Genomic DNA, 27,518 nt, shown 5'->3' on the forward strand with positions numbered 1-27,518 from the left:
AGGGGGCCCAGGGCGAGAAACAGGTGTGCTAAGGCTCAGAGAGGTTCGGCTGCAGGAGGTGGAGGGGCTTAATCCCCTGAGAGAGTGGACCCCTGAGAAGGGCTGTCTCACTCAAGGGGGTTCCCCCACGGACCGCACGGGGCCAAGAGTGGGAATGATCTGTGAGTCCGTGACAGTGACCTCTTGCACAAAGCAAGCCTCTGAGTGTGACCCCCCTTATCAATTCAAAACACATTTCTTCTATTTAACCTGATTTTAAATGCTTAATTTATTCTTTAAAATGAATTTACCTTTTCTCACCACTTTTAAATTAAGCCTAAAACACACTTTAATTGAATTACTGTTATAAGCAGAAAATATTTTTTTAAATAGTTACTGTTTAATACTGGGGATGCAAAGACATTTGTCAATATCACTTTTCACAGCAGACTTCGTGCTCCATTGCCACCCTCACTTCTGCGCTGCTGCTGCCTGCAGAGCTGGGTGCGCTTGTGACCCCCACATAACTGAGGACAGTAACCCCCAGTCTGAGAACTCCTGGGCTGCCCCCTCTGGCTTGATCTCTTTCCCGTTCCCGGGCGGGGAGGGGGGGGGACCCCCGGACCCGGATCGGCCCCCCCTGAGGGGAGCCTGAGGGGGGGGCTGGGAGGCCAGCAGCGCTGGGAGCCACTGACGCAGGGGAGCAGAGATGGGCTGAGGAGGGGTCGCTTGTGCAGAGTCACTTCCCTGCCCGCCCCCAGCGCTCCCATCCCGCTCTCTCTCCATTCCCTGGGGGGCCCGGCTCAGCAGAGCCCGGGGCTGTCCTGGGGGACGAGTCCCAGCCACCGCAGACAGCTCCGGCGAGCGCGGCAGCCCGGGTGGGGTTTGCAGGGCACAGGAAGGGGCTGGAGCAGCTGGGAGCGGTGGGTGCCGGGAGGAAGGAGGCAGGAGCTGGGAGAACAAAGAACCGAGAGCAGCAGACCCCGCGCAGCTCCTGAAAGACCAGACTCTGCCGCCTCTATTGTGACCTGGGAGCTGAGCAGCTGCTGCTTCCCCAGCGAGGTCTGTGCTGGGGAGAGCCCGTCATTAACCCCTCCGTGCCCGGCCGGGGGGGGGACCTTCTCCGGCTAGAAACCGCCCCGGACTCTGCTGACGGTAACTCCTGAGCTGTGACTCCAGGTGGCTGAGACCTTGGGGCTGGGCAGGTACCTGACTGCACAGTGCCCCCCCCCAATCTCTGCTCCCCGGGTGTGCGGGGCCCAGAGCTGCTGCCATCATTAAGGCCAGAAGGGATCCTTCTAACAGCGAGTCTGACCTGTCCTGCTCCCACTGGCTCTCTGTTGTGTCCAGGAACTTGTGTGGATAAAGCAGGTCTCTCTGACTGGTACACCCTTCCCCGCACATGCAGAACGGGGACAGCCACGGGAGAGAAAAAGCCACCGAGAATGGGATGGTGACCACATCTCCCATCCAGGGGGGTAGGGCGCTAGGAAAGAGGAGGGCATCAGGAGAAATAAGGGGAGGCAGGTTCCCAGATTTCAGACTCCCCCAGGCACACTCACTGCAGCATCCCTGCACAGGGTCACTTTCCTGTGAACAAGGTGAGGAGCAGAGAGAGGAAAAAACAGCCCCTGACTCTCCCTGTTTCCCCTGCTGCAGGAGTGTACTGCCCTGGGGACAGTGCCAGGGGGAATCCCCCCAAAGGGGCTCCTTTGGTTCTGGACTTTTCCAGTATTTGGTTCAGACTCTATTCCTGGGAGGGTTTGAACATGTCTCTGTGGGTTTAGGGACAGGGAAAAGAAATGGCTGCAGTGGAGCCAGCTCAGGTAGGGGTTATTGGGGGTTGCTGGTGGGTTCCTGCTGGAGGGAAAGGGGCAGTAAATACTGAAGAGGTGGCAACTTCTGTGGAGATAGCCCTGGAGGGGGCAGGGAATACCCCAGGTGAAGAAAGGGAGGGGGATAGAGTGTGACAAACCTCTTGGGACTTGTTTAACCTGGGCCTAGATTCTAGGAACAAGCGCTTGGATGTTGGGGGAGAAAATTCCCTAATTTGTGAAACAGGAAACAGACAAACCAACCCCCTGGGCAGGGCGGGGAAAACTGACCAGAATTCCAGTGTTGAACCCTCCACCTTCTAGCCAGAGACTGGTGTGACATGGAAAGGGGGCATCTACCAGTGAGGTGTAGGGAGGATGCCCCGTCTCCTCACATCCAGCTGTTGGCAGTGGGGAGGGTATTGGGACTGTATTAGCCTCTGGCTAGTAAGTGTGTGATGGATCTGCTGGGAGAAACAAGTGGCTCTCTCTTTGTTCTCTCACCCTGATGCTTCCTGGCTGCTCTCAGCAGTGTGGGGATAGAACTCTGCTGACTGTCTCTCTCTGAGTATCCATTTGATTGGCTCCTCTCCCCCATGAATAGTGGGGCTGTGAGTGAGGAAGCAGGTACTGAGTGTTGGACTCTTACTCTTTCAGGGGCTGGTGACCTTCGAGGAGGTGGCTGTGTATTTCACCAGGGAAGAGTGGGCTCTGCTGGACCCCACTCAGACAGCAATCTGCAGAGAAGTCATGCAGGAGAACTGTGAGAATGTGACCTCACTGGGTAAGGATTCCTGTCCCCTCGGTTCTTGGAAGGAGAAATGAAAAGTTAAGATTCATGCCACACCCACAATGCCACCTCTGCTCTGCCCTGTCTCAGCATCATCCCGACATGGAATCATAGAACTGGAAGGGACCTTGAGAGGTCATCTAGACTAGTCCCCTGCACTCAAGGCAGGACTAAGTATTATCTAGACCATCCCTGACAGGTATTTGTCCAGCCTGCTCTTAAAAAAAATCCCTAATGATGGATATTCCACAACCTCTCTAGGCAATTTATTCCAGTGCTTAACCACCCTGACAGTTAGGAAGTTTTCCTAATATCCAACCTAAACCGCCCTTGCTGCAACTTAAGCCCATTGTTTCTTGTCCTATCCTCAGAGGTTAAGAAGAACAATTTTTCTCCCTCTTCCTTGTAATAAGCTTTTATGTATGTGGAAACTGTGATCATGTCCCCTCTTAATCTTCTCTTCTCCAGACTAAACGAACCCAATTTTTTCAATCTTCCCTCCTAGGTCATGTTTTCTAGATCTTTAATCATTTTTGTTGCTCTTCTCTGGACTTTCTCCAAGTTGTCCATATCTTTCCTGAAATGTGGCGCCCAGAACTGGACACAGTACTCCAGCTGAGGCCTAATCAGTGAGGAGTAGAGTGGAAGAATTAGTTCTCGTGTCTTGCTTACAGTACTCCTGCTAATACATCCCAGAATGATGTTTCCTTTTTTTGCAACTATGTTACACTATTGACTCATATTTAGCTTGTGATCCACTATGACCCCCAGAACCCTTTCAGCAGTACTCCTTCCTAGGCAGTCATTTCCCATTTTGTATGTGTGCAACTGATTGTTTCTTCCTAAGTTTGTCCTTTGCATTTGTCCTTATTGAATTTCATCCTATTTACTTCAAACCATTTCTCCAGTTCGTCCAGATCATTTTGAATTTTAATCCTATCCTCCAAAGCACTTGCAACCTCTCCCAACCTGGTATCATCCACAAACTTTATAAGTGTACTCTCCATGCCATTATCTAAATCATTGATGAAGATATTGAACAGAACTGGACCCAGAACTGATCCTTAGAATCATAGAATATTAAGGTTGGAAGGGACCTCAGGAGGTCATCTAGTCCAACCCACTGCTCAAAGGAGGACCAATTCCCAGACAGATTTTTGCCCCAGATCCCTAAGTGGCCCCCTCAAGGATTGAATTTACAACCCTGGGTTTAGTAGGCCAATGCTCAAACTACTGAGCTATCCCTCCTTGTGAGACCCCACTCATTATGCCCTTCCAGTATGACTGTGAACCACTGATAACTACTCTCTGGGAATGATATTCCAACCAGTTATGCTCCCACCTTATAGTAGTTCCATGCCAGTGACACACATACTAGCCCTTCTCCTCCCCTGTTACAGAATGCTCTGGGAACAGAGCAGTACAGCACAAAGTCTAACAACTTCTCTTTGTTAAGATAATATTTGGGTTCATCTCCATCATAGCAAACAGAAGCTTCCTCCCCCTGGCCTGCACTCGAGTACTGAACCTCCTGCACGCAAACCATCTGAGACTTGCAAAGTGTTACCACCCCTTTGCCCTCAACCTGAGTTTTCCTTTTCAGTCTCTGCCTTCACTTACCCCTCACTAAGCCTCACAGATCACTAGAACATATGCCACCAGACTGCTGACAATCCCCATGGCAAGAACACACCCTTGGGCACCTTTACTGACAAAGCCTACAACACTCAGCACGGAAATGAGGCAGAATTGTCCCCCCAAGTTTCACATGCACCTCTCTTCATAGCACAGTAACTGCTCTGTCAAGCTGCTCCAACCAATCCCTCCATCATCCAGTTACAGCTACAGCTGACCCAGTGCACACAGCTGGAGGGCATGCGGATAAATGCTGGGATTCCCATCTGTGAACACAAGCTCCTTGTTAGCCTCATGAAAGACTGAGGCAAAGTATTTGTTTAGATATTGGGCCATGCGTAAATTGTCCTTAACCTCCACTCCATCCTTAGTGTTTAGCGGTCCCACTCCTTTCTTTCTTTCTTTGTTTTCTTATTTATATGGCTATAGAACCTTTTACTATTGGTTTTAATTCCCTTTGCAAAGTCCAACTCTACATGGCTTTTGGCCTTTCTCACTTTATCCCTACATATTCTGACCTCAATAAGGTAGCGTTCCTTGCTGGTCCCTCCCATCTTCCACTCCTTGTAGGCTTTCTGCTTTTTCTTAATCACCTCTCTGAGATGCTTGCTCATCCAGCTTGGTCTACAACTCCTGCCTATGAGTTTTTCCCCCTTTCTTGGGATGCAGGCTTCTGATAGTTTCTGCAACCTTGACTTGATTTAAATCCAGGCCTCCTCCACCTTTAAATCCACAAATTCTTCAGCCCAATCCACTTCCCTAACTAATTCCTTAATTTTTTAAAGTTAGCCCTTTTGAAATCAAGAACCCTAGTCACAGATCTATTTTTGTTTATCCTTCCATTTAGTTTGAACTGAATTAGCTCATGATCACTCGAACCAAGGTTGTCCCCTACAACCATTTCTTTTATGAGGTCCTCACTACTCACCAAAACCAAATCTAAAATGGCATTCCCTCTTGTTGGTTCAGCAACTACTTGGTGAAGGAATCCATCAGCTATCGCATCCAGGAAAATCTGAGCTCTATTATTACTACTTGCACTTGTCCTCCAGTCTATAGCTGGGAAGTTAAAGTCTCCCATGACCACACAATTCCCATTAGTATTTATTTCATTAAAAACATTAAAGAGGTCTCTATCCATATCCAACTTGGATCCTGGGGTCTATAGCACACCACAAGCACTATCCCAGGGAGGCTCTAGTAGCTTTCTTCTGCAGTGTGATTTTTGCCCAGACAGACTCTGTCTTATCCATTCCATCACTTTTTATTTCTTTACAGTCTACCTCATCATTGATATACAATGCTACTCCACCACCTTTGCCTTTATTTCTATCTTTCCTAAACAGCACATACCCTTCAATATCTGTACTCCAGTCATGACTACTATTCCACCATGTTTCTGTTATCCCTATAATATCTGGTTTGACTTCCTGCACCAATAGCTCTAGTTCCTCCATTTTGTTACCTAGGCTCCTCGCATTAGTGTACAAACATCTTAATTTTTGCTGTTTGGCTTCTCTCACATTGTTTACCTGATTAGGCCCAGACATTCTACCACCAGTATCACCTATTAGACTGGTATCTACACTACCCTTCCGCCTTACGTCCATTCTCCTACCCATGGCTGTATCCTTTCTTACTTCATTTTCTTCCCTGTCAATGTTAAAATCCGGCGTGGAGATTACCTGGACATCTCCCACCATCTCCCCCAAATTTCTAGTTTAAAGCTCTCTTAATCAGTTGCGCCAGCCTCCATCCTAGAAATCTATTTCCCTCCCTACTCAGGTGAAGTCCATCCCAAGAGAACAGTCCTCTGTCCATGAATGCTTCCCAGTGGCCATGTATCCGAAAGCCCTCCTTATAGCACCACTGCCTGAGCCATTTGTTGATCATCATAATCTTGTCACACTTTTGTTGCCCTTCTCTAGGAACAGGCAGAATCCCACTGAAGATCACCTGAGCCTGGATTTCCTTAAGCGTCTTCCCCAGTCTGGCATAGTCTCCTTTGATACGTTCCAGTGAGAATCTAGCCATATCATTTGTTCCCACATGAAGGAAAATCAGTGGATTGTTTCACACTCCCGTTAGGATCCTCTTCAGCCTCAGGTCCACATCCCATATCTTAGCACCTGGCAGACAGCACACCCTTCTGTTCTCTGGATCAGCTCTGGTTACAGGCCTGTCTATCCTCCTCAGTAAGGAGTCCCCAATCACGTAGACCTGCCTTTTCCTGGTGATGGTGCGATTCTCCGGTCTATCCCCTATTCTCTCCGGCTGCAAGTCCTCTCGATTCCTATTGTCCCTTGCAAACCTCCGCAACCCATCCTGTATCCTCCTGGGGCTTATATTTGGTGTTGTTATCTCCATTGACTCTTCCCCTCTTCCTATAGGACTAGCTGCTCTTCTCAGCTTCCTTGCCTTCTCACCTTCAGCAACCACCTGCTGTGCCCCTTCTTCATTTTCCAACTCTGCAAACCTGTTTCTGAGTTCTATTTCTCCTTCATTAGCCCATCTTTTCCTCTGCCTGGTTCTCTTAGTTGCATGCTTCCACTGTCCACTTTCCTCACCCAGCAGTCTCCCCTCAGAGTTCTTTGGTCCTGCTTCCATCTGCAAGTCTGAGCTTTTCCCTTTAGCCTCCTCATGTCTTTGCTCCATCATCTGCTTGAACCCTCTTCTAAACTCAACCAGAGTTTCCACCTGCATCTCCAATCCTCAGATCTTTTCTTCCATCAGCTCTATCAGGCGGCACTTCATGCAGACGAAACTCTTTGCAGGTACCCCGTCCAGGATCATGTACATGCCGCAGCTTCCACATCCAGTCATCTTCATTGTGTCGTCCACTGCTTGGGTCATTACCACTGCTGCCTCTGTATGTGTCTATAATTGAGCTTTTGCCAGCAGAGCTATGTTGGATGGTGTGTGTGTGTGTGCGCGTGCGTTTGTGCACTTTTTCACAGCCTTAAACAACAGAACTGGACTGGCAAAGCTTTTAAGAGCAAACCAGGTCAGAGTCTGCATGTGGATTTTAGAGCCCTTGAAAATATGCCTCTTGACCCAGAAATGTTGGTATCAGAGGGCAAAACTTTCAAGAGGATCTCCTGCAGGATGCAAGAAAAATGCACAACACACATTGTCTGAAAGGTATCAGTGGTAGGGGTCTCACTCAAACGCATGGGTGACGCTCAGGTTCAAAGGCCGCAGCATGTTCTCTAGATCCAATGAATTACAGTGAGGTTAGATTGCTGGAAAGCCTCTGGCTGTTAACAAGAGCCTTAGGCCTGGCCTACACTACAGAGTTAGGTCAACATAAGGCAGCTTACGTTGACCCAACTCTGTAAGCATCTACACTAAAATGTAGTTCTCACCAATGTTACTTGCCCATTACACTAACTTAATAACTCCAGCTCCATGAGAGGCATAGTGGTTACATTTATGTAGTTAGTTCAATGCAGTGTCAGTGTAGATGCCGCATTGCTTACGTCGACTGCTGCTGCCTTTCAGAAACTGTCCCACAATGCCCCACGCTGGCAGTTAAATTGGTGCAGTGGCTCCTGGTGAGAACACACATTACCGACACGAGGAGTGTAGAGCGCACATGTAAAATCAATTCAATAACTGTGGTGGCTGTATGTTGACTAAATTCTGTAGGGTCGACTTGCCCTTAGTCTTGCTGCATTTCATGTGCCTTTCAGGATCTCTGACTCTACCCTTTTCCTTGTGCAATCTGAAATTCCAACCTCTGCAGTTATTAGCTTTTTCTATACTGCATCCCCAAGGAGGCACTGGGTGCCATGTACCAGCAGAGATAAATGCCAAGGGACATAAGAACAGCCGTACTGGGTCAGACCAAAGGTCCATCTAGCCCAGTATCCTGTCTACCGACAGTGACCAGTGCCAAGTGCTCCAGAGGGAGTGAACCTAACAGGTAACGATCAAATGATCTCTCTCCTGCCATCCATCTCCACCCTCTGACAAACAGAGGCTAGGGACACCATTTCTTACCCATCCTGGCTAACACACCCCAGCCCTCTGCCCTGATCCCACCCCCCACACACCCCAGCCTTCTGGCCTGAACCCTCTCCCTCAGTCCTCTGCCCTGCCCCCTGAACCCCCCCCCCCCCGCTCAGGTCTGGGGTCCCGGCCATAGGCCCTGCTCAGCCCGCTGCCGGCCTAGGTGAACAGAACCCCAGGCTGGCAGTGAGCTGAGCAGGCTGGTGGCGTAAGATCAGCATTTTAATTTAATTTTAAATGACACTTCTTAAACATTTTGAAAACCTTGATTACTTTACATACAATAGTCTAGTTATATAATATAGACTTATAGAAAGAGACCTTCTAAAAATGTTAAAATGTATTACCGGCACGTGAAACCTTAAATTAGAGTGAATAAATGAAGACTCAGCACACCACTTCTGAAAGATTGCCTACCCCTGACCTAGAGAATCTCTATCAATAGACTCTCCTCTAAGAGAAGTCTCTATCCAATCCACATGCTCCTCTGCAGCAGTCGGCTTTCCCCCATCTCCTAGTTTAAAAACTGCTCTGCAACCTTTTTAATGTTAAGTGCCAGCAGTCTGGTTCCACTTTGGTTTAGGTGGAGCCCATCCTTCCTGTATAGGCTCCCCCCATTCCAGAAGTTTCCCCAGTTCCTAATGAATGTAAACCCCTCCTCTCTACACCATCGTCTCATCCACGCACTGAGACTCTGAAGCTCTGCCTGCCTACCTGGCCCTGCACGTGGAACTGGGAGCGTTTCTGAGAATGCCACCACAGAGGTCCTGGATTTCAGTCTCTTCTCTAGCAGCCTAAATTTGGCCTCCAGGACGTCTCTCCTACCCTTCCCTATGTCATTGGTACCTACATGTACCACGACCACCATCTCCTCCCCAGCACTACACATAAGTCTATCCAGATGCCTCGAGAGATCCGCAACCTTTGCACCAGGCAGGCAAGTCACCATACGGTTCTCCCATATGGTTATCACAAACCCAGCTATCTATGTTTCTAATGATCGAATCTCCCATTACTATCACCTGCCTTTTCCTAGTGACTGGAGTTCCCTCCCCCGGAGAGGTAACCTCAGTGCGAGAGGATACCCTAACATCATCTGGAAGGAGGGTCCCAACTATGGGAAGGTTTCCCTCTTCTCCCGTTGACTGCTCTGCTTCCCTGAGCCTTTCATCCTCCTCAACAGGAGGTGGGACAATTCTACAGACAGTCACTTACCCCAAGGGTGCTGTATTTGCTCCTCCTTCATCTGGAGAACTCCCTTGTGAAACTCCCTGTTGCCAGCCCCTGAGATCACTTAGTGGAGAATTACAACCACAGTTTCCGCCCCAGGTTTGTGCAAGACCGTGTTTTAGGAGCCAGGTGATAATGTGAAAAGCTGCTTTGGGGAGGGCTCTATCTCAGGAAATGCTTCATCAAATCACCCCATATTTGGGCCACTAGCCCTGCTCGGCATCCCTATGATAAGCAGCAAATTTCAAGAGATTCTTAGCAAACAAGGGGATGTTAGACCAATTAGAACAGCTGATCTTTATAGAGAATGTAATGTTGAACTTTAGCTATGGTAGAGCTGGTGGTCTGCTATAATAATTTCCCAAGTGCATAAAGGGTATGATAGTTGGGGGCGGGGAGGGCTCATTGGATAGGAGACAATGGGAGGTTCCTTCCTTGAGAGAAGGTGATGCGGGGTTGGTGCATGAAAATTACTGGGACAGGAATATGGGTCTTCAGAGTCCCAGAAGGGTGGCGGTTCTGTGCCACCACTGGGCAACCTTGGCAGAGCTACTGACAATGTACATCCTGGCAGACCAGTCACTGCAGGAAGTGTCGCCCACATGAGAGATGATTGGCAGCTCTTCCAGTGACCTCTGATCCAGGCTTCCTCTTAAAACCTGGAAATACTGGGAAGCCCTTTGTGCAGCAAGGCAGATCCCTGACCTATTGCTGAGAGAGACCACGCCTTATTCCTGGTCCCTGCCTTGTCACCCTGCTCTATGCTTCCTGGTGTTTTGAGCTGGACCCTGGCATCTGATTTTGGCTTGACCACGTAGGCCTGACCACTTATGGTTCTCACCACTGGACTTCACTTTTCATGCCCTGGTTCCTGTTAGCTATAGACACGCTCCAACCTCTGAGCTCTCTGAATGTCTGCCTGGACTGTCCAGCTCCCTGGACGCTCATAGTGTTGACAGATTCGCTACTTCTGAAGAAGCAGTGCATCCCAGCTTACCAGTTACCACTCAGATCACGACGCCATTTAACTCAAGGCACTCAGATGTGTTTCTAGTGAAAATAAGTGAAAGTTTATTTAACCAAGGATAGAGATTCAAGTGGTAGCAAGTAGAAGTCTTGGAAACAAATGGTTACACATCAAGTAAAATCATAACACGCTTTCTAGAACCTAGACTTACCTACCTAACTAGATCCATTCACGTTATAGAGCAAATCCCTGCAAAGTCCCTCCGGCATTTTACAGCCAGGCTTAAGTGTGATCATTTTTGCGGATCGACTGCGGGTATAAATTTTGTATCTAGAGTCCTGAAAATCTGCAGATATCCATGGACCATTTTTGCCGATCGTGGATTGGATGTGGATATAAATTTTGTATCCATGCAGGGCTCTACCTGTCTTACTTTTGTCTATACCTACAACTTAAATCTATTTAATACACAATGATTACATTTGAAATAACATATGAGATGACCATAACAATGATCAATGAATTATAAAATGAACTAATTGGCTCCATGAACCACGGAGACTCTTTCTTTTCCATCCCCACCTGCAAGAGCCGCAGTCTCTCTTCCCTGCATGTTCTTTGGATCTTCGAATTCCCCCCTGAAGTCACATGGCCTGATGCTTATTTTTCACATTCTCCTTTGGCAGAAGAATTTGTCTGTGGTTCCTGAACTACGCCATCTAATTTGCCAGCTTTATCCACGCACAGTGTTTTTTATATTCCCTCCCTTTACACCTGACTCACTAGATTCCTTAATGCCGCAGTATGTGCTTTTCTGACATCTAATGCTGCTGAGATCCTGCATTCAGTGATATCCCTGCCCTTCCTGTTCCTTACTCCACTGAACCCCACCAGCCCATGCTTACTGTTCCCAGTTTCCCCAGGACTCTCTCATTGTCTCTGGACCTTGATGTCGGTTAGAAGCAGAGCCAGGGAGACTTGCCCTCTGTCTGGAGTCTTAAATACCTGGGACATGCAGTTCCATTCTCTGTATTTTAGGATCCTCTTTGATAATGAGTGTCTGGCTGTGTGTGTTCCCAGCAAAGATGGGAATAGTTAAATCCCTCATAAGCAGAGTGTTCTGCACCTTTGAGCACCTGGGGAGCTGGCCCTGCAATTTTATTGGTTTAAAATGGACTGGGATTAAACTAAGAGAATGTTTTTTGATGACAAATGGCCTACGAATTCCCCTGATCTCCCTTGTTTTCTTTCCCTTGAGCAGGGATTCCGGTTTCCAAACTTTATGTGATCTCCAAGCTGGAAGGAGGGGAAGAGCCATGGGTCCCAGATCTGCAGGGTTCAGAGGAAAGCGAGATCCTGAGAAGTCCCTGCACAGGTGAGGAAACATTAAACCAACCCATAAACTGTAAGTGCCTGAGAGAAACAGCTGGGATTCACAAAAGACTTTGTGAGCTCTGTGAGCTCAGGGTTTTCCCCAGACTGACCCCTTGGCAGGAGCTCCCTCCCTTCCTACTGAGTGTTTGGATGGGATGTGGACAGGGCTGGCCTTAGGGAAAATGGCACCCTGGGCAAACTTGCATTTTGGTGCCCCTGTCCCCCATGGGCTCCCCAGGCAACCCACCCTCCCTTTCCCCCTAACCTCTGCACTGTGCCCCCTTTCCCCAAATGCCTGCTCCCCCTCCTGCACCCGTAATCACTACATCCCCTTCACTCCTAACTTCTGCCCCCTCCTGTTGCACCCCAACACCTGCCCCTCCTGTGCCCCTAACCTCTGCACTGTGCCCCCTTCACCCCAGCACCTGCACTCCACTCCTGTGCCCCAACCCATGCTATGCTTCACTGCTACCCCCTGCGCCGCTCTCCTGAGCCCCTAACCACTGCACTGTGCCCCCTTCACTGCTACCCCCTGCGCCGCTCTCCTGAGCCCCTAACCCCTGCACTGTGTCCCCTTTGCCTCTAACCCCTGCATCCCCCTCCTGCACTCATGTGGGGAACCTGACCTGGATGCACAAAGAAGCTGGCATTGCTCCTTGCTCCCCCACTGGACTTCTGCTCCTCCAACCCACACAGCTCTAGGGGGCTGGGGGGGGGGGGAGCAAGGATTGATGTCAGGGCTTCCTACATCCAGGTTCCTTTCCCTGTGGGCTGAGTAAGGGGAGGACAGGACAGCAGTAGCTCTTGATACCTCAGCACAGTACAGGTGGGGAAGTGACTTGGATGCAGGGAGCCCTGGTGTGTGTGTTGGGGGGACTGTGTGAAGGAGTTTGTGTGTGTGCCTGAGTGAGTGAATGCGCTGTCTCTTTAAGAAAGCACTCCAGCTCAGGAGCATGAACTAGGCTTGTTCAGACACAAGCAGCTGCCAGCAGCAACGGCCCCAGAGAGGCAGCAGCACACACAGATTCCCCCTGTCCTGTCACCCCAGTGTAGTGGAAATCGGGTACATGGGTGAGAGAGAGGGGGACACTCCCCATCAATCCGCACCTCCCCCCCCCAGAGCAGTCAGGAGGACACTCCAGGGATGAATGGAGGGCGGAGGCATGGAGGGGACAGGAACAGCAGTGGCTGCACACGTGGAGCAGGGCGGAGGAGGGGCCCCCTGCTCCAGATCAGTCACCTGGCTCCCACATCTGGTCGTCCAATGGCCCCCTGCAGCTCGGGTCTCTCCCACTCCCGCACGCTGCTGCTCACCTTCCTGCCGTGCCGGCTCTGTCAGCCCAGGAAGCCTCTCAGCAGCAGACCAGGTGGGAATCCAAACCCTGGGCATGGCATCCCCTTGGGTGGGGCACCCGTACGGCCCACCCTAAAGGCCGGTCCTGGATGTGGAGCAGAATTGATCCCCTCCACTCTCCCGTATGGGGAAGAGTTTGGGGGAATTCAGTCCCTGATTTTTTTTATTTTCTGTCTCTCCAGCATTTACTTGGGTTTGCTCTCTGCCTAATTCTGAGATTTTTCTTCCATTCTAGCAGGTGATGGGGTAGTGAGGGAGAACGAGGAGCAGAATCCTCACCAGGAAGATGCTGAGCTAGCCGAAGCGCATGGGGCATTACTGCAAAGATCCAAAGGGAATGTGTCTAGGTGCCATGAGCCAGGAAAAGCTGGTGAAAGTTACCACAGACCAGAGAGAGAGCAGGGAAACCAGTCAGTGGAGAAAGTGTATGAACCCTTTAATTATCAGGGAACTCACAAGGACCTCAAGGAAACTACATCCCAGGAGAAAATTCTCAGGGAAAAGAGAGAGAATACATGCAGCGAGTGTGGGAAAAACTTCAATTACCGCTCAGCCCTTATTCGACATGAGATAATCCACACGAAAGAGAGACCCTACAAATGCTGTGAATGTGGGAAAAGCTTCAATCATTCCTCAGCCCTTGTTAGACATCAGCGAATACACAGAGGAGACAGACCCTATGAATGCTGTGAGTGCAGGAAAAGTTTCACTCAGAGATATACCCTTATCTCTCATCAGAGAATCCACACAGGAGAGCGACCCTACGAATGCTGCAAGTGCGGGAAAAGCTTCGCTCAGAGATCAGCCCTTATCTCTCATCTGACAATCCACACGGGAGAGCGACCCTACGAATGCTGCGAGTGTGGTAAAAGCTTCACTCAGAGCTCAAACCTTACTACGCATCAGAGGATCCACACAGGAGAGAGACCCTATGAATGCAGTGAGTGCAGGAAAAGTTTCACTCACCTCTCCTCCCTTACCTCTCATCAGAGAGTCCACACGGGAGAGCGACCCTACAAATGTTGTGAGTGTGGGAAAAGCTTCACTCGGAGCTCAAACCTTACTACGCATCAGAGGATCCACACAGGAGAAAGACCCCATGAATGCAGTGAGTGCGGGAAAAGCTTCACTGACCTCTCCTCCCTTATCTCTCATCAGAGAGTCCACACGGGAGAGAAACCCTATGAATGTTGTGAGTGCGGGAAAGGCTTCTCTCAGAGTTCAGCCCTTATTACACATCTCAGAATCCACACAGGAGAGAAACCCTATGAATGTAGTGAGTGTGCAAAAAGCTTCAGTCATAGCTCAGCCCTTATCTCTCATCAGAGAATCCACACAGGAGAGCGACCCTACAAATGTTGCGAGTGCAGGAAAAGCTTCACTCGGAGATCAGCCCTTACTACGCATCAGAGGATCCACACAGAATAGAGGCCCTATGAATGCACTGAGTGCAGGAAAAGTTTTACTGATATCTCCTCCCTTATCTCTCATCAGAAAGTCCACACAGGAGAGAAACCCTATGAATGTTGTGAGTGTGGGAAGAGCTTCTCTCAGAGCTCAGGCCTTCTCTATCATCAGAGAATCCATAAAGGAGATAAACTCCATAAAAACATTCTCTAGACCTCTCAGAAGATTTTCTTTCTTTAATTATTTTCACAGTTCTCAGGTAGTGACCATTAAGGCTGTTTGCATCTTTTGCACACTGTAGTCTCTCAGCTCCCACACATGAGTTGTCCACTTTTGAAGCCTGCCCATCTTTGGGGTTATCCTGTGGTCCTTTCTATCAACTCCATTGTCCTGCGAGTCATGGGAGTGTGTGTCCTTTCTACCAGGAATGTCCATCACCCCAGGTGGGGGAGATAAGGGGTGTCTTCAACCAGCTATGTCGAGGTAAAATCTACCTGGGCCTCATCACTGTGGTTTCCATGGAGTTAGCTAGCTTGAGTTCGCTTTCCTGATGTAAAAAGACAGCTATTCTTGCAGTAAAGACATGGGCCATGGATAGTGGGTGGGGTTATCTAGCACATTTCCTCCTGATCTGACCTAACCACCATCACATTTCCTTGTCTAAACAAACCTGGAGAATCACATTTATACTCTTCCTCCCAGTGCAAAGTTATTGTTAGAGACGTCAAGTTCCTCTTTGAGGACAGATTGTCTCATTCCCAGTTGTTTTCACATTACCCTGGATCATGCTGAACAGCAGTTATTTTGTTGACCATTTTTCTCATTTAAAATATATTTAAATATAGTGAAGAGCCAGAGCAGTGTCAGGGAAATAAGGGTTATTTCAGGCTCTGAGACACTGGAAGGAGATGCAGTGACTCAGACATTCCGTCCTTCCCCATCACCCCAGAACTGTTACCTTGTGTCTGAGCCATGCAGAGTTCACCCCTTCATATTCCTTCACTTCCCAAAGTGTCCGGTGAGGTAATATTCTTAGCTATCTGTGCTTGGGAATGGTGCTTGGATGTCTTTGATCCTAAATCGGTCACTCTGGCAGGAGATGAAAGTGTCACAGACTTGGAAGGGGATTTCAAATGGATCCCAAGCACCGTTCAAATCCCCTTTTCCCTCTATTGGCAAAGCCACTTCTGGGAAGGTCGCCTGTTCCCCCCCCCCCCATGAAGATGCTAAAACTTTTGTAAATAACACTAATGAGACAGCACTCAGTGAAGCAGGTTTTATGGGAGAATCTCTCATCCTGATTCTGAGTTATCAGATGTAACCTACTCTGGAATTTCCCTTTAAATGAAAATAAAAGTATCTTCTACCTCTCTGTGATATTGGTTTTCTATCTTTCATGAAGGCTCCTTGGTCATATAACTGCATGTTAGTTTTGTTTGACAGAATGTAGCTCACATTTATTGGGAAATTTCAGACAAATGACCATCATTCTTTACTTCAGGTTTGTTTTCCCCCCTATCCCTGCATGGTGACATGGAGAAAATTCAAATGCAGTTCAGTCAACAGGAGAGAATACTCCAAGCTACTGGACATATTATCAAAGAAACAGTAGTGTTTAAATCTCCACTCTGAAAAGGTGAACAGCAGCAGACCCCAAACCGTATAATCGACTGAAGTAAGTGCACATGTTCACCGTGTGGTTCAATTGTTTAAGTCAATATTGTCTCAGATGATCCAGGGATAGAATTCCACAGCAAGTGACTTGGAACTAGGCAAAATGCCCAGGTATTTGGTTCCCAAGGCATTTGTGACCCAGTCCCTAAAGGAAATTACTCCTGAGAGATCTCCTAGCTAATCCCAAAATTTGGGAAATGCTGTCTGTGATGGTGTGTATCAACCCTGCACTGGCACTGCTTGGGTTAACTGCACTGTGTGGGCTGAAGAGGCCACACCCCCTCACCCTTCCTAGGCATGGTCCGACTGGAGACAGAGTATAAAAGGGAGCAGCTCAGCTCAGCCTGGGCGGACTGAGGAGGAGAGCAAACCTATGTTGTGGGCTCCTGCCGGGAAGCTGCTAGACCCTCAGGCTGCAGAGACCCAGCCATGCTGAGGTCCCTGCAGATACCCACTTGACCGCCAAGGATGGCCAAGAAGAGACGCTAGATGCTGGGAGATTACCGATGCTGGAAGTAAGGGTGGGAAGTGACCCAGGGAACGGGGCTGTTGCAGTGAGAGATCAAGCCTGGACACAGGAGTATTGGCAAAAAGAAGAACAGGAGTACTTGTGGCACTTTAGAGACTAACAAATTTATTAGAGCATAAGCTTTCGTGGACTACAGCCCACTTCTTCGGATGCATATAGAATGGAACATATATTGAGGAGATATATATACACACATACAGAGAGCATAAACAGGTGGGAGTTGTCTTACCAACTCTGAGAGGCCAATTAATTAAGAGAAAAAAAACGTTTGAAGTGATAATCAAGCTAGCCCAGTACAGACAGTTTGATAAGAAGTGTGAGAATATTTACAAGGGGAGATAGATTCAATGTTTGTAATGGCTCAGCCATTCCCAGTCCTTATTCAAACCGGAGTTGATTGTGTGGTTCTTCAAAGCCCTGGGTCAGGACCTGGTTGAGTAGGGTGGTCCCAGGTGCCTCTACCCCGCACTACACCCACCACTGGATCGTGTCACCACCTGAAGACAAGCTGTCTTGACCCAGGGGACAGATTTCTTCTCCTCCCAAACCCCTGCCTTCTTCCTTACGTGGCCACACACCCTGCAACAGGATGTATCAACCCCATGACACTGTCCATAATGATGTAGATGTGGAGGAAACAGAAGTGGTGTTTTTGTTGAACTCACCATTTGTGGGTGCTATAACTGTGTGTAAGATGAAATCAGTGTTGAGTGTGAGATGGCTGCAGAAAAATAGCTATTTTTAAATAGGAACCTCATCTCTGTTGTTTTACAGAGATTCTAATCCAGAACTGTATCTAATCCAGGGGTGCGCAAACAACGGCCCGGGGGCCGCATCCGGCCCTTCTGACATTTTAATCCAGCCCTTGAGCTCCCACTGGGGAGCAGGCTCTAGGGCTTGCCACATTCCAACACTCCAGCCGGGGAGCGGGGTCGGGGGCTTGCCCTGCTCCGCATGTGCTGTGGCTCCGCGCAGCTCTTGGAAGCACTGGCATGTCCCCCCTCCAGCTCCTACACATAGGGGCAGCCAGGGGGCTCTACACGCTGTCCCTACCCCAAGCATCGCCTCCACAGTGCCCATTGTCCGGGACCTGCGTCCAATGGGAGTTGCCTGGCCATGCCTCTGTGTAGGAGCCGGAGCAGGGATATGCCGCTGCTTCCAGGAGCTGTTTGAGGTAAGCGACAACCGGAGCCTGACCCCCTCCCATGCCCCAACACCCTGCCCCACCCCTGATCCCCCTCGCACCCTCCAAACCGCTCAGTTCCAGCCCGGAGCACCCTTCTGCACCCCCAACCCCTCATCCCTAGCCCCACCCCAATCCCCTGTCCAAGCCCGGAGCCCTCTCCCACACCCTGAACTCATTTCTGGCTCCATCCCAGAGCCCACAACCCCAGCCAGAGCCCTCACCCCCTCCCATACCCCAACCCCAATTTTGTGAACATTCATGGCCCGCCATACAATTTCCATACCCAGATGTGGCCCTCTGGCCAAAAAATTTGCCCACCCCGATCTAATCCCTAACCACAACTGTACTCAAGGGTTCACTGGTGGAAAGGGGGATTAAAAGAAAACTACCATATATGAGAAGATTCTTTAATCATTGAGGATTTATTATTACCAATGAAAATGAAATTAAACATGAAGTTACTCTTTAACCAAGAAGAGGCTTAATTATGTGATCAACTGAATTATACTGGAAAAATAAAACTTGTATTGTTTTTCTTTTAGTTAGTAATATAGGAAATGTGGCTAATCCTGAAAAGCTTCTTTGATGCAATTTACCCCCTTTGGCCTAAAATGTCCTGATGTAAAACCTCCAAAGGTTGGGGTGGGAGAATGTGTGTGAGAAATAGAGTAGAGGAGAAAACTTACCTAGTAGAGATTTGAATGATTTGTATTTCAAATGGAACTTATTTTGATTAGCTTCAAAGTCAATTTCTATGTAGGTATGTTAGCAAAAAGAAGAAGGTCAGAGAAAGTGTGGGCCCCTTACTGAATGGGGGAGGCAACCTAGTGACAGATGATGTGGATAAAGCTGAAGTACTCAATGCTTTTTTTGCCTCGGTCTTCACAGACAAGGTCAGCTCCTAGACTGCTGCACTGGGCAACACAGTATGGAGAGAAGGTGAGCAGCCCTCAATGGTGAAAGAACAAGTTAAGGACTATTTAGAAAAGCTGGGCATGCACAAGTCCTTGGTTCCGGATCTAATGCATCTGAGGGTCCTGAGGTAATTGGCTGATGTGATTGCAGAGCCATTGGTCATTATCTTTGAAAACTCGTGGCGAGTGGGGGAGGTCTTGGGCGATTGGAAAAAGGAAAATATAGTGCCCATAGGTCTGCACTGTAATTTTATAGTCTTGCAGCCCAAGCCCCATAAGCCTGAGTCAGATGACCTGGGCTTTGAGACAGGTGCCCTGGGTGTTTTAATCACAGTGTAGACATAATGTTAGGATACGTCTACAGTGCAATGAAACACCCACGGCTGGCCCGTGTCAGATTAATCAGGGTCATGTGGCTTAAGCTGTAAAGTTGCAGTGTACGTGTCTTGGCTCAAGCTCTGTACCCTGCTCTAGGAGCCCAGAAGGTTGGGAGGGAGTTTAACAAGTGGAAATGGTAAAACTGCACTTATGTATTACCCTGGACTCAATGGCATTTCTCCATTGGTCTGTCTGCTTTGGGGCAGTGACAAAAACACGTCCTGCTGCATTCGTTATTTCAAAGGGTGGTTTAGTATTTTCATTCTCAGACACGGTGCACAAAGCAGGACTCAACACAGGGTGTAAACTAAATGAGCCACCCACAGATTCTGGCAGCCACAATGAGCCATTTGGTGTGAGAGCTCAGACCCACCCCTGCCCCTGTTCCTGTCCCTGTCCCAGAGGAAGGGGGGTCAGCTGTGAGGGGACTGGAATAATGATAATACCTACCAGCTCTTAACACCCAAACTTTCAGTAACTCTATTATCAGTGCCTGTGAGTGTAATTTAAACTATAAGAACAGCCATACTAGTCTAGACCAAAGGTCCATCTAACTCTGTATCTTGTCTTCTGACAGTAGCCAATACCAGGTGCCACAAAAGCTACACAAGAAGGCACCACTGGGAGTTGAACTCAGGGTTTCCTGTTTACAAAACAGGTGCTTTAGCCAGCTAAGCCATAGTGCCTGGCTGTAACTAAAACATGGTGTCTGTCCACATCTCACTCCCTGCCAACCCCGCCAAGGCCTGACAAGAGTTGCTTGTGTTTGGATTCTGTAAAGCAGAGGAGCAGGTGAAGTTTTACTCCCAAGGTGTGTGTGTGATTTTTTGGACAGGTCTACGCTACAAAATTGCCCCCCCCCCCCCCCCCCGAGCAATGCAGTTATATCAACCTAATCCCGGTGTAGATAGCACTGTGTCAACAGGAGGGTTTCTCCCATAAGCATAGCTTGGGGAGATGTTTGGCTAGTGAAGACCCAGAGAATAGGTACCCGTGACTCTTGCATTTGGGGAGGCTGGGCGTGAGCGCTGGAAGCTCCATAGAAATTTTGGGTGTGCCTGCCCCCCCCCCACTTCTCTGCCCCCTCCCCTGGTGCCCAGACCATGGTGCCGCCACCCCACCCCACCCACCTTGCTCCACCCTCTCTCCCATTTGGCCTCTACCTCTTTCACTGAGGCCTGCTGGTCTGCCTTTTGCTCGCTCCTCTCCTCACCTGCTGCTCGTGCCTCTCCACCCCCTACCCCAAGGTCTGCCAGCCCCCCACACTTCTCTGCCCCCTACCCTGATACGCACCGTGCCCACTGCCCCCACCTCTCTGACCCCTTCCCTGAGACCCCCCATCCACTGCTCGCATCTCCCTGCCCCTCCCCTTTGTCTGCCACCCACTCATCTCTGACCCCTCCCCTGAGACACCTGCAGTTCATGCCTTAACACCACTTCCCCAAGGCCCTTCCCACCTTCTGCTGGCGACTCTCTGACCCCTCCCCCAGAGAAGCATGAGCAGTGGCTGGGGGAGACCTTGTGGGGAGAGGCAGAGTGAGTGTGGGAAGAGAAGCAGATCGGGTGGGGCCATGCGGTAAGAGGCTGGCTGGAGGGGGGCCTTGGAATCAAGCCCAGGCAGGGCCATGGTCCGAGCGCTGGTGCCTCCCCCACTTGTCGGGAGCTTGTGGCAGCAGAGCTCCAAAGGTGGCAGCCCAGCACCCCCCAAGGGAGGTGCATCACATCCAGCAGTTCTTGCCCCTTCAGCCTCCATTAGCCTCTTATAGCCACTGCCCATGATCAGTATCACTGGTAAATACAGTCAGATGAGACTCAGGGGGCCTGGGGTGTGAAATACCTGGATGAAACTGGCTGCCTCTGCATTCAGGAGAGCGGTGAGAGGGGGAGGGAACTCAGTGAGTAAATCCTCAGAAATCTCACCCCTGGGTTTGTAATGTCAGGCTCCAGCAAGCAGATTCACACACACAAATTTTGAAACAAAAACTTCACGAAGGAGTCGGAAGCACCTGCTGCTGGAGGGAAGTGTTGTGAGAGGCTACCGGTGTGGTGCTTCTGCTTTCTCCTGTTGATATCACTCGGCTGCGTGCGTGTGTTCCCACAGAGTCTTCTAAGATACAAAGGCACCTCGGCCAGGTTTATTGCGACCCTGACACAATTTCAGTTCCCGGTAGATTACTTAGTCTACCGGGCATACTGCTAGAAAGTGCCGCTCGGCAATGGACTCAGCTCAGTGGCGGGACTTTCCACTGCCCCCTCAGCCGGACAAAGACACCACCCCAGGGACACATTCTTATACACAGGTACAAACAAGTTACACATCACTCCTGACGTATTGAGGTGCAACCCCTCTACGTAGCAAGGTACAACCCCTCTATGCAGTAAGGTGCCGCCTCGCACCTTGTACCTGTTGGTTCGATCAAAACAACTCTATCCATCATTTCACCCTTTTTCCCCTGTCATTGGGATGGGTCGGTCTGTTCCCTGTTATCTGTGGAATGTTCCGGTATGGTATGTCTTGGTACCATGTTTATACTATAACTATGCTAAATGAATATGTATTTCTGCAACATCAGCCCTTTCCTTGCCAACTTTTGTGAGCAGGGCCTGCCTTTTGCTCACAGCTTAACTTTGCTTTCTATGCTAGCAAAGCCTTGACCATTACTTTAGTTTGGTTCAGGCCTCATACTGGGCCTTCGTTAGGCCTTTACTATGTTGCCTTCACTTACTACATTCCCCCACTTTTTGTTTTTTTTAAGGGGAGGATGTTTACCCATCGTCCCGGAAAAGCATAATGCATGGACTGAAGATAACCCAGTGGGCTAAACACTGTGAGGTGGTTACCTTATTTTACCATCCATACACTCATGCCCCATCCGTCTGCCTAGTCTGCACATTCCCTCGTACGACTGGCAGACAGCTTTTATTATCCAATTAGTTTTTCAATCCCATATGGTGGGCCTGGGAATGTTAGGCCCGGGACCACACATATGTGGGGTTTGGCAGTCTATCTGATATCTATCAAGGGCTTTGTGGGGACATACAAACTATGCCCGGAATATAAAATTATATAACAACTTATATATTGATTATAAAATAAATGACTTATCCTAACTTGTCTATTACTAAATGGGAATCTATATGGATACATATATTAATTACTGTGCCTTAACTCCTTACTCTGTGAAATGACTATTTGGGTGTACAATCGCAGTGTTGATTGCCATTTCCATTCCCTTATTCACTCGACCTTGTAACTTAGCGCGTCTTGTATGACGGATCATATAGCAACACATTCCTATTAAAACCATCACAGTTAGGGCCTGGATTCCCATGAGGATGATGCTTAGAGTGCGAACTACTGGATGTAAAGTTACATCCTCGGGGATTGCCCACCAGGGTGTTTCCACTGCCTGTTGAACCTCGTCCACTTCACGCATTTGCTGTTGTATTAAGTGGGCTATTGGTATTAGGGACTCCTTTGTCCTGGTTACTAAGTCGTGTATGTCCAACTGTAAGAACTTTACAGGTGGAAATAGATCAACAAGTAACTTTTGCAGATGTTCATGAATGATGACCGTTTCAGTGACAGCCTTACCCTTTCTTGTTGGCCAAAAGGCATGGGCACCTATTTGGATAGTGCCAGTGACTGGTACACAAAATCCTGCCTCACTTGCAGGACAGATATTACCATCTATAGAGAAATTATAGTACCCTATGGCACAGGCCATATCCTGAATGCGCACCACCTCCTTAACCAATTCCTTTTGTACCAGCCGTGCCCAGCCTTTTTTAGTGGCATTAATATCAATTTTGGCATAGCACTCACACAGCCACCATTGGAGCCGAGCCGAGCCGGAGCCGCTGGGGCGGGGGGTGCTTGGCCGGGGCCGGGCCGGTGCGCTCGGCCGGAACCGGGGCCGGAGTGAGCTGCTCGGCCAGGGCTGGACTGGGCCATGCAGCGCCTCCCCGGAGTCCTTCTTGCGCCCCCTGCCACACCAGCTTACCTGGTGCTGCCTGCCTGTCTGCCCACCCCTGCTTCTTTTCGGACTTCCCACGAACCTCTGATTCAGGGGAGGGGAGGAGAGGGGAAGTGAGTTGGGGGCGGGGTGGAGAGCTGTGGCGTGGGGCCTGATTCAGCCGAATTGGCTGAATCAGCCTAAAGCCAGCCCTGAGTAGGTCAGGATTGAGGAGCACTGTAAAAAAGGAGGTGCTGAGAGTTGGGATTGGGGGCACTGGGAATAGGGGGCACATGGGCTGGGGCTGAAAAGCATCCTGGTTTGGGGATCCAGCAGGCCAGGGGAAGGCAGCAGGTGATTCTAATTCCTTAGGGATATTTTGTGTGTGTCTGTGAATGCAGGATTTATATGTTGGAAGCAATAACTGGGGCTAAAAGAACAAGGAGTACTTGTGGCATCTTAGAGACTAACACATTTATTTACTAGAAATAGTATTGACAATAGGACTATTGACATGTAATAAATTATAGGACTGGAAGGGACCTCGAGAGGTCATCGAGTCCAGTCCCCTGCCCGCATGGCAGGAAAAAAAACCCAATTATTTCATGCACTATAAATTAATGGAGATATCCCATCTCCTAGAACTGGAAGGGACCTTGAAAGGTCATTGAGTCCAGCCCTCTGCCTTCACTAGCAGGACCAGGTACTGATTTTGCCCCAGATCCCTAAGTGGCCCCCTCAAGGATTGAACTCACAACCCTGGGTTTAGCAGGCCAACGCTCAAACCACTGAGCTATCCCTCCCCCCCAGTAGACTAATGTACATCAACCAATAGTTGTAAATCAGGAATATAGTGGAGAGAATTTTTTTATGTCAGAAGGCAGAGAAAGCTACTGGGGAGAGCCTGTTCTAGATTTGATTTTGACAAATAGGGAGGAACTGGCTCAGAGTCTGAAAGTGGAGGGCAGCTTGGGTGAAAGTGATCATGAAATGGTAGAGTTCATGACTGTAAGGAACGGTAGGTGGGAAAACAGCACAATAAAGATAATGGATTTCAAGAAGGTGGACTTTAGCAAACTCAGTGAGTTGGTGAGTAAGATCCCACTGGAAGCAAGTCTAAGGGGAACAACGGTTCAAGAGAGTTGACAGTTTTTCAGAGACATTATTTAGGACACAAGCACAAACTACCTCCCAGGATAGGAAATATGGCAAGAGACCAGCCTGGCTTCACCAGGAGATCATCAATTATCTGAAACTCAAAACAGAGTCCTACACAAAGTGGAAACTAGGTCAAATTACACAGGATGCTATTAACAAATAACACAAGTATGTAGGGACAAAATTAGAAAAGCCAAGGCACAAAATGAGATCAAACTAGCTAGAGACAAAGGATAATAAGAAAACATTCTGTAAATACATTTGAAGCAAGGGAAAGACGAAGGACAAGGTAGGCCTGTGACAATGCGGTTCTGGCGGAACCCAACTGAGAGTGCCAACTCAGGACAAATTGCTCAGACGGGGCAGTTAGAGCCCAAGGCTGGGGTTTTTTCCACCTCTAAGGCAAACCAAACCAGCCAGACTAAGAGGACTTCGGTCTCACCCCACTGGCTAACCGCAAGTCTCACAAGCAATCTCCTTAGACACTCCACTTTCCCAGTATCACCACCAGTGCCACTCGTTATGGGGACAAATGGTTATGAAAACCAATACCCAAGTAACAGAAAAAGGTTCTCCTGATTCCAAAGGACCAAGCCCCAGACCCAGGTCAATATACAAATCAGATCTTACCCACAGATCACGCTGCTGCCAATCCTTTAGAATCTAAAATCTAAAGGTTTATTCATAAAAGGAAAAAGATAGAGATGAGAGTTAGAATTGGTTAAATGGAATCAATTACATACAGTAATGGCAAAGTTCTTGGTTCAGGCTTGCAGCAGCGATGGAATAAACTGCAGGTTCAAATCAAGTCTCTGGAATACATCCCCCGCTGGGATGGGGCCTCAGTCCTTTGTTCAAAGCTTCAGCTTGTAGCAAAGTTCCTCCAGAGGTATGAAGCAGGATTGAAGACAAGATGGAGATGAGGCATCAGCCTTATATAGTCTTTTCCAGGTGTAAGAACACCTCTTTGTTCTTACTGTGGAAAATTACAGCAAAATGGAGTCTGGAGTCACATGGGCCAGTCCTTGCATACTTTGCTGGGTTACAAGGCGTATCTGCCTTCTCTCAATGGGTCCATTGTATAGCTGATGGTCCTTAATGGGCCATCAAGCAGGCTAGGCAGAACTAACACCAGTTTGTCTGGGATGTCACCCAGCAGCATAGCATAAGTTTGAAATACAGACAGTATAGAGCCAATATTCATAACTTCAACTACAAAATTGATACACACATATAGACAGCATAATCATAACCAGTAAACCATAGCCTTGTCTTAGATACCTCATTTGACCCCCTTTATACAAGATTTGGGTGCCACTACAGGACCTTGGTTGCAACAATGATCTATATGGTCCCAGATTAGATCAATAATGTCACAAGGCCTGTTACTCAATGGTGGGGGTGGAGGGGAGAAACAATAACAGAAAACATGGAAATTGCACTTTTTTGTTTCAGTTTTCACCACAGAGGTTCGTAGCAATTGGACGTCTAACATAGTGAATGCCAGTGAAAATGAGGGAGGATTAGAGGCTGAAATAGGGAAAGAACAAGTTAAAAATTACTTAGACAAGTTTGATATCTTTAAGTCACTAGGGCCTGATGAAACGCATCCTAGAATACTCAAGGAGCTGACTGAGGAAATATCTGGGCCATTAGCGATTATCTTTGAAAAGTCATGGAAGACGGGAGAGATGCCAGAGGACTGGAAAAGGGCAAATATTGTGCCAATCCATAAAAAGGGAAATAAGGACAGCCCGGGGAATTACAGATCAGTCTTCTTAACTTCAGTACCTGGAAAGAGAATGGAGCAAATAATTAAGCAATCAATTTGCAAACAGAGAGAAAATAATAGGGTGATAATTGACAGTCAGCATAGATTTGTCAAGAAGAAATCATGTCAAACCAATTTAATAGCTTTCTTTGACAGGGTAACAAGCCTTGTGGATAGAGAAGTGGTAGATGTGGCATGATCGCCTCATAAACAAACTAGGGAAATACAGATGAAACTACTGTGAGGTGGGTGCATAACTGGTTGGATAACAGTTCCCAGAGAGTAGTTATCAGCAGTTCACAGTCAAGCTGGAAGGCCATGTCGAGTAGAGACCTACAGGGATCAGTTCTGGATCTGGTTCTGTTCACTAACTTAATCAATGATTAAGATAATGGCATAGAGGGCACACTCTTGGACACTGCGCTACAAGAGGGAACAGGAAGAACCATGGTGCGGGAAGATGGAAGGATGCCCCCCAACTCCCCTAGACTTCCAGCTTTTCCCACAACCCCATAAGAGGCAGTAATCAGCTTCTAGTTACTCAAGGGAAACTGAGTCACTGGGGGAAACATTCCCCAAAGTGAGACACCAAGGATTAGAACCCAGGCATCCTGGAGCCCACCCATAGCCTCCTCTAATCACTAGTCCCCACTACACTCCCAGAACCAGGATAGAACTCAGAAGTGAGCTGTGGCCTAGGCTGGCTGTAATGATGTTGGCTTTGGCAGGACCCAACTGAGAGTGCCAGTTCAGGACAAATTGCTTAAAGAAGGGCAGTTACAGTCCAAGGCTGGGGTTTTTCCATCTCTAAGGCAAACCAAACCAGCCAGAAAGAGAGGACTTTGGTTTTACCTCACTGGCTAACCACAAGTCACGCAAGCAATTCCCTTGGACACTCCAGTTTCCCAGTATCATCACCAGTGCCACTCGTTATGGGGACAAATGGTTATAAAAACCAATACCCCAGTAAAAGAAAAGAGGTTGTCTGGTTCCTAAAGGACCAAGCCCCAGACCCAGGTTAATATACAAATCAGAACTTACCCACAAATCACACTGTTGCCAATCCTTTAGAATCTAAAGTCTAAAAGTTTATTCATAAAAAGAAAAAGATATAGATGAGAGCTCGAATTGGTTAAATGAAATCAATTACATACAGTAATGGCAAAGTTCTTGGTTTAGGCTTGTAGCAGTGATGAAATAAACTGCAGGTTCCAATTAAATCTCTGGAGTACATCCACAGCTGGGATGTGTCATCAGTCCTTTGTGTAGAGCTTCCATTTATAACAAAGTCCCTCCAAAGGTAAGAAGCAGGATTGAAGACAAAATGGAAGAGTAGCTTTTTATAGTCTCTTGCCAGTTGGTCTCTGATTTCTTTGCTCCAAAGACAAGCT

The 27,518-nt window shown here is 48.4% G+C and overlaps 1 protein-coding gene and 1 non-coding gene across 2 annotated transcripts; one reads left to right on the top strand and one right to left on the bottom strand.

Moving 5' to 3' along the window:
* The first annotated feature begins 732 nt into the window (after positions 1–732).
* Positions 733–15,938, top strand: LOC117870035 (zinc finger protein 135-like). The gene is made up of 4 exons (XM_034757216.1): positions 733–1,184; positions 2,451–2,577; positions 11,688–11,801; positions 13,390–15,938. The coding sequence occupies exons 2-4, from the start codon at positions 2,544–2,546 to the stop codon at positions 14,580–14,582; spliced, it is 1,341 nt and encodes a 446-aa protein (XP_034613107.1). The 5' UTR covers positions 733–1,184; positions 2,451–2,543; the 3' UTR covers positions 14,583–15,938.
* A 3,916-nt stretch (positions 15,939–19,854) lies between these two features.
* On the bottom strand, positions 19,855–19,928 carry TRNAT-UGU. Its single transcript has one exon. It is a non-coding gene; the product is annotated as a tRNA-Thr (tRNA).
* Between the last annotated feature and the right edge of the window lie 7,590 nt (positions 19,929–27,518).

The sequence above is a fragment of the Trachemys scripta genome, chromosome 25 (assembly GCF_013100865.1).
Source record: "Trachemys scripta elegans isolate TJP31775 chromosome 25, CAS_Tse_1.0, whole genome shotgun sequence".
In the NCBI taxonomy this organism is placed as follows: Eukaryota; Metazoa; Chordata; order Testudines; family Emydidae; genus Trachemys; species Trachemys scripta.

What these genes read in the sequence shown, in the direction of transcription:
- LOC117870035 (XM_034757216.1), top strand. Translation starts at nt 2,544, where the DNA reads ATGCAGGAGAACTGTGAGAATGTGACCTCACTGG. An exon ending in TGAGAATGTGACCTCACTGG is followed by an intron (nt 2,578 to 11,687) that starts GTAAGGATTCCT and finishes TCCCTTGAGCAG; the next exon opens with GGATTCCGGTTTCCAAACTT. An exon ending in CCTGAGAAGTCCCTGCACAG is followed by an intron (nt 11,802 to 13,389) that starts GTGAGGAAACAT and finishes CTTCCATTCTAG; the next exon opens with CAGGTGATGGGGTAGTGAGG.